This window comes from Carassius carassius, chromosome 2 (genome assembly GCF_963082965.1).
Source record: "Carassius carassius chromosome 2, fCarCar2.1, whole genome shotgun sequence".
NCBI lineage: Eukaryota > Metazoa > Chordata > Actinopteri > Cypriniformes > Cyprinidae > Carassius > Carassius carassius.
The window spans coordinates 28,306,990-28,314,420 of NC_081756.1; the positions used below are offsets into that span (position 1 = coordinate 28,306,990).

Here is a 7,431-nt window from a genome sequence, read left to right on the forward strand (position 1 = left end):
GTAATGTTTCTGCGAGTCTCCACCCTCCAAACTACATTCCTGCGAGGACAGACGCTTTCGTGTAAAGTCTTGACGACTGATGTCAGAGAAACAAAAGCACAAAACAGTCACACTTCTAAACGTCTTGCTTTGAGATCTTGCCTTTCCTTATACAGGTGAAGATCGCAATATTTGATTCATCATATGCGAAACGACACAGCAGTTTAAAGTGTCGTTATGGCAAGCTGTTTTAACATTTATGACTTGAAACCAACATCAGTTATAACATTATGATATAAGTGTCCAAGATGCACTAGTGCATATTTATTAGATACCTATCTGAAACTGAAAATGACAAGTCACTAAAGGTTTACTTTCTACCGATGAAACTGTACTTGTAAGAAAAATTTAGTTAAATTAATACATGTTTATTTGGCTTGCCATAGTAAGTGCCTTTGCAAATCCTAGTGCGTAGTCTTCCTAGACAGCATGTTGGTATTGGGTAGTTTTTAGTATGTACTGTTGGTAGTAAGTACAGCTGTGGAGAAATATTTATTAAGATAATTAGTAAGCCACTTGTAGACTTATTTAGAAAAACTGTAAATACTGTTTTTGTGTTGTAACATTGGTTCTTACAACAGTACACCTAAATAAGCATATATATATATATATATAAAATAGTACTATATAAATAAAATAGTACTATATAATACATTATGCATTCAAATGTATGTATAAAAAAAATACATATTGGGAGAACAGCACTGCCCCCTACTGGTGTGGTTCCCAAAATCATGCAAACATCTTTAAAACTGTGGCATCTCGTAAACTGTGGCACAAAAAGTCAAAATTAAAAATGTTGTGGATCTTCAGAAATTAACTGACAAGCAAAAAACTAAAATCACAAGACGGTTGTAGTCTGGATTTGTATTTTATTTAAGCCAGGACTGAAAAAAAGACATTTCCTTATCTTTGTTTGCATTAAAAGCAAGATTTCACATGGCTACGTACTGCATCAAGTTAAAGCCATACAATCAGACTCACTTTAAAGTACAGCTCACAAAAACAGTCCTTTGTGTGAACAGAAAGGTCTTTCAATTCTAGTATTGATCATTTTGGAAGCCAGAGCATTTTCTCAACATTTTCTTTCTTACAGGGTTAAGTGAACATTAGAAGGATTATGCAGAACAAAGCGGTCAACTGCCATCATAGTCTGAATGAAATATATATATAAAATGTGCTGGTCACTATATATAACTGCAATCTTCCCCAACCAAGGGAAAGAAATCAATGAAGCGGAAGCCAAGTGAACTTGTTTCTTTTGGTGGCCAGCTTTAGACCTTTTATCCACTGTGTGTCTCCTTTGGGAAAACAGATGGGTTCTGAGTTAGGAAGATTTTTCAAGTACTTCAGGCATCTCAGTTTTTTCAATTTCTTACTCCGTTGTCTACATTTGCAACAAGCTACTATTGAAATCATTAACCATCAGACTTTTTGGAGGTGGAAAAAACTAAATATTTAAGTAGCTGACAATATGTTGCTTTTGACAATTATACTAAGATGAGCTAATAACAGCTCTTCACTTCCAGTAAAACAGTTACAACGCCATGAAATAATATTGAACCCTGAACTCAGTCTTTTAGGGAGGACAATAAGCTATGTTCACAGGAATGTATCAGTGCCATTAGTGAGATTTCAGTCACACGGCAAATGCAGAGAATGCAATGAAACACTTGTGCGTTTAAGGTTATATGAGCGCTTCTGAAACAGTAAGAACGATTGATGTGATCCGAGGCTTCATCTTAAGTTCTTAAACGATCTGAATAGATGAAACAACTTAGCCACTGAAACAAGAGGTATATAGTCCAGACTTAATGTTGTGCTTGAATATCAGCAAATGCTTTAGCCCTGCCCATCATAAATGGAAACCGTTAAGCAATATTATGCAGCATCAATAAAAATATCATTCGAGTTCCTTATCTCTAGTTTGGTATGAGATCTTGCTTTTCATATTTCGGACACAAGTTCATGCAAAACAACAGTAAACACGACACGTCTTGTGGTCTATTCCCTTAAAGAGCTTAAAAAAGAAAAGTCTTCACACTCTAGTGAAAAAGAATAATTCGTATATATCTGACATTGACCACACACCACCAGTAAGCAAAGGATCCGTTTCATAATGATGCCTTCTCCAGGCTTAGCCAAGAGCGGCCACCTGGGAGGAATTTAGGACAGCTACTCGAACCTGACATAACACGTGGATTCTACATCTTTGGTTCCAGATTCCAATTCTCTGCATTTTCCTTCTTCATCTGAAATGCAATGATCATTTAAAAGCCACTTCAGCTGCTCAGTTTACAGTTTCTCCACTGCAACATTAGAGAGAGAGAAAACTCTCATCATATCTGTGGATGATTTGTCAAGCTAAACCAACTAACTCCAAAAAGGGAAAATCTGAAAACATTTAGCTAGAAACAAGAATATGATACAGTATCAGTAGTGGAAGAAAATGCTGAGAAGTGTACTGTGAAGACGGACAAGGCTGTTGTATGGACTCAGACCTACCCTGAGTGAAGAGACGGAGCATATGGAGTGACAACAGTGAACGCTACACTGAAGGCAATGTCATCACTTCCTGTGGGCACTGAGGCAGGGCACACGGATCAACCGGAATGTTTTATACCAATCACTATACAGTAAAAAGAAGTGCTACCAAACAAATCTGAGATCTCATTTGTAAGGACTGAGAAAAGACACGACGAACAGTCTGTCACTTGGCCACATGAGAATGGCGCTAGTGGTTTAAGCCACATTTGGGACGAAATGTCCCGCTTAGATGCGAAACATGTTTTATGTGGACGCTGACATTCGCAAAAAAGAAAGGTGAGCTCCCTATGCCAGCAAAAAAAACACTATCTAGGCTACTGAAGTAAGCAAAATGTGTAATTTTAACAAAAAAAGCAATAACCACAGAAATGCATTTTCAAAATAAAATAACCCAAAAATAAATTACATGAAGCAGGACATTGACTGTTGATGCCACAGTGCAATTCCTCTTTTGGAGACGAGCACCTCCACTATGACACAGGCACTTGGGAGTTATACTAAAGATGCTGCCCTGCTTCTCTCCTCCAAAACCAAGCATAGCCAAAAGAAAAAAACATTCAGCCTGATACTCACCAATGCATGTTTTCATCTGAAATAGTTCTTCATAAATTGTTAAAATAATTCAATTTTATACAAAATCAAATCAAAGCTTGTATAGCAAATATTTAGCGCATATTTACATCATTTAAAGAGGCGGTGCGGCAGCTGAAATCCAATGGGTGTTTGTCATTAGTGTCATGACATCAGTGATGTTAACCATGTTAAGGGAAGCTTAACGTCTCACTGATAAAACACAGAAAGAAAATAAAAGCTTGATTTGCTTTCTTTGTTATAAATACATCAGCATAAATGCAACTATGTTTGTACACACTATATATCTTTTGCAAGTACTTCTTGTTTTCAAATAGATTTAGGATTTTAGCAGGAGTTGTAGCTGATTGCTCGTTGAATGCAGCAGTGTGTTTCTGCTCTTGTCAGAAGGAGGAGAATGGGTGCCGTTGACGGTTCCCCAAGCTAAGCAAGGCCCCGCACTTCAGAGGTTTGACTGCCTCCTTAAGGAGAGAGCACCCATTACCTGACCTGCCATATGCCACACTAAAAATGTATCACCACAAACTAACAAACATAGAAAGGGGTCTGGAAATGAAAACAAAGAAAAGCAGTTGCATCTCTCTTTACCCCACAACATCGGATAGAGTCCCAACACTTTTGGTAAACCATGGTCTGTTTGCTGATTGCACACAAGGTGGGGGAATTTTGGTCATGAATAGCTTTTTTTTTTTTCTCCTTTGTTATTACATGTTGATTTCCAGAGTGGACAATGCTGTTGGCGTTCTCATGCCTCGTTCTCTGTCGCAGGGGTGTTGTTGGCCGTTACCGTCGAGTCGGGTTTACGAGTCATTCGGTCCAGTTCTGCCTGTACATCAGTCAAACCCGGCTTCTGCCCTTGGAAGAAAGAGGAGAAAGAAAAAACAGAGTAATCTCCTGTAGTTTCTGTGTTTTATATATATATATATAAATAACAGGTTGGCTGTGTGGATGAGTGCTGCATGCTGGTATGCATTCAAAAGCTGCATGCTATGTGCAGCTACACAAATGCAAACTTAAGACATAAAAAGGCAAAAAATAAAATTAAAAAACACTGCATGCAGTCCTTTATCCGAACACAACTTCATTTAAATGATGGGGACATAACATCAGTTCAAGAACACAGAAATGTGTTAATATGTTAGCAATTCATCGTAAACAACTGAAACTACATTTCAAAGCATGAGAAAGCGCAGTTGGTATGAACTCGACGTCATCTTAGGAATGAAAACCAGTCAGTTTGAGTTATCACCATCCATGCTGGCGTCACTCACACAGGCTTTTCAGCCCATTTCTCCTGGTTACTATCGCTGGCTCTAAAGGTAAAACTCCAAAGAAAAAAACAAAAAAACAAAAACAAAAAAAAACATTTTTGACAGAGGTTGATCAGGTGAATCTCATGAATGATTGTACAGGTCATAATTCAACCAGGGAAATAAACTGAAAGAAAAAAAAACCTTCACAGATTGTCCTGTCCATGTATACCAAGTTTTGTGAAATTGAGACACTTTATTCAAAAGATACAGGCCAATTAGACACTACAGACTAAAGCCATAAACATACTGGTCTATCTCTCCAACATAAAAATAAAAAGTCCTTTTGTCAGGAGTATTTTGAGTTAATGCACAGCCAATTTCATGCAAATCAAACATGCTTTAAGAAACTGAGGCCAATTTTATGACAATTATGACTGTTTGCATTTTAATCAATTAAAAAAAAATTCTTACCCACTGCAATACAATATTACATTAAATCAAGTTTTTTTTTTTTTTTTGCAAAACAAACTGTTTTTCCTTCCCCTTTATGATTTAGGGTGAAATATGACCTATTTCTGGCAGTAGGTTTTTTTTGTTTGTTTGTTTGTTTTTGTGAGATACACCTGTTTCTGGGGTTGAGGCTGGCAAAGGAAGAATTTACCTGTTTTCTTGGCAGAGCCCTGTACAGCTGCTCCTGCTGCCGCCCCTGGTGTCCCAGGACTGCCCGGCACACCCGTCTTTTTACTCAGCAGACTGTTGAAGAAGTTGGCCAGCACTCCTTCATTTGCTGCTGCTCCTAGAAACACACACAAACTAAATATAATGACCTCAGGAGGCAATGTCCAGACGATATTCACTTGCACTGTGAGGTGTTCAAGAGCAAACATACATCCAGGTTTACAATAAATCAATTGTTGGAGGCTGAAATCAATTTCACTGCACAGCTCTAGCTAAAATGCCAACAAACCTAAAGTTGGAAAAAAAACTAACTATTTAAAAAATAACAAAATTAAATGAAGAAAAAAGTAATATGATACCCTACACGGTGAAAAGGTTTAAGAATTCAATTAAAGTTGATGCACTTAAAACGACCGAATGTATTCCTGCTGGTATGAAACATGCTGTCCAGCTGAAATATAATTTCACATCCCTACATTCTCCTCAGGAGGGCAGAGTTTTAGAGAGGTTAGACTGAAGCAGAGGGATGAACCAGCAAAATGAGATGAGTGTGAGAGGGAACAGAAGAACACAGAGAGAAAGAGTGAGAGAACAAAGTGCTCATATTTAGACTCATGAAAACACTGTGTTGTGGCTCGACTGCACAATCATGTGCTATTTGTGCCAGCCTGATGAATAAAGAGCCATGAGATCACAAAGCTTCATTTAGGTTTTGTGGTGTGTGTAATCTTGCGAGGTAAGATTTCGTACCTTTCATGTTGGGGTCTGGTTTCTTCACTGCAGTCATGGGGGAGACACTAGCCACATTGGTGGGCCCTGTCCGGCCTGTCGGTCGGGGTGAACCAGACGCAGTCCGGGCAGGAGACTCCTAGGCACACACACAAAAAACAGTGTTAGGAGACTGCAAAACCAATTCAGCAGATTTATATTTCCCACTACACGAGATCACCATTAAAAAGAAATCTTGAGTGCAATTAAAAAAATAAAAAGCTTTTGTAAAGCATTAGTGTCACAACATTATCACAGGATTCTTAAAGCAGCATAATAGTATCACACTTTAAAGGGTGAGAGCTGTGTGTGGTGTGTGAAGTCACACTTACTGTTCCTCTTGTTGGTGTGGCCGGCTGCTTGGCTAACAATGACTGTAATAAAGTGACAGAAGACATAAGAGCTGAAATATTGCTGTGTAAAACATGTAACCATGTACATTACTGTTCAAAAGTTTGGGGCCAGTCATTTTGTTTTAAAGAAAATTTTAAAGGTCCATTGAAGTGCCTTGAAAGGCGCAGGGCTATTCTGTGGTGATCGGTAAAATCAACTGAAACAGGAAGGCAGGGAGTCATAGAGCAGCCCCGCCCACTTTTTTTAAAAAGTAGCCAATTTGATAAAAGCCGCATTTGATAGTTTCGGACAGCCTTTAGATTCAATATGAAAATGTTACTGAAGCAGAGCAGTTATCACATTCATGCTGAGGATGTGTAGATTGAACAGTGTGTCATATATTGGTGAATGGCATCGGTGTTATCTTCTACTCATCAGTTCTAATACAGAGTCTATCTAACAGTTTCTCCTCCTAATCTCATCCATATCACTTTAAAATATAGCATTCTGTGTTGAATTCGATACGTTTTGTGGTCTGAGCCGATTCTGTGGTATTATGTTCCTATGTAACAACCAATGACGCATTAAATTGAATAAAAGTGAAACTAAGTGACATTTTTGTTACAAAATACTTCGGTTTCAAATAAATGCTGTTTATTTGAACTTTCTATTTAAAGAATACTTTAAAAAAATAATGTTTCAAAGCTGCAGAGAAGTCAGCTTTGCCAACACAGGGATAATAATAATATAAAACAGAATATATTAAAATAGAAAAGTTATTTTAAATTGTAATATGTCATGTTGCTTTTTTTTTTTTTGGCTGATACATAAAACATTGTTTTTATGCAGTCACACAATGATCTTTTCAATTCAAAGACAAAAAATCAAAAGCAGCTGCTTAAAGGTATCATATGATGTTGATTATTTTGTGCATTTGGTGTAATGAAATATGTTTATGCTGTTTAAGGTTCAAAAAACAAATTTTTTCCACGTACTGTACATTAGTTTCTCCTCTATGCCCCGCCTTTCTGAAATGCATCAATTTTTACAAAACTCATCGGTCTGAAAAGCGAGGTGTGCTCTGATTGGCCAGCTATCCAGTGCATTGTGATTGGCCAAATATCTCAAGTGTGTGACAGAAATGTTACGCTCCTCACAATACTGTGATGCGTGTCCCTGTCAGAACACCAGTGTGACAGGACAAAAACAATAAAACCCATTA

General features: G+C 37.6%; 1 protein-coding gene across 2 annotated transcripts in view; it reads right to left on the bottom strand.

Annotated features, from left to right (window-relative positions):
• Positions 1-891: 891 nt before the first annotated feature.
• LOC132107838 (cytoplasmic dynein 1 light intermediate chain 2-like) overlaps positions 892-7,431 on the bottom strand; it is a 19,538-nt gene continuing 12,998 nt past the window's right edge. The window contains exons 10-13 of one of the 2 annotated variants that reach the window (XM_059514135.1): positions 6,209-6,250; positions 5,859-5,976; positions 5,092-5,226; positions 892-4,027 (exon numbers count right to left, since the gene is read on the bottom strand). In XM_059514135.1, coding sequence (XP_059370118.1) covers positions 4,011-4,027; positions 5,092-5,226; positions 5,859-5,976; positions 6,209-6,250 — 312 coding nt within the window. In that variant the 3' untranslated portion in view covers positions 892-4,010. Of the gene's footprint in view, positions 4,033-5,091; positions 5,227-5,858; positions 5,977-6,208; positions 6,251-7,431 lie in introns of both variants that reach the window. The other variant, XM_059514125.1, reaches the window with a different exon arrangement.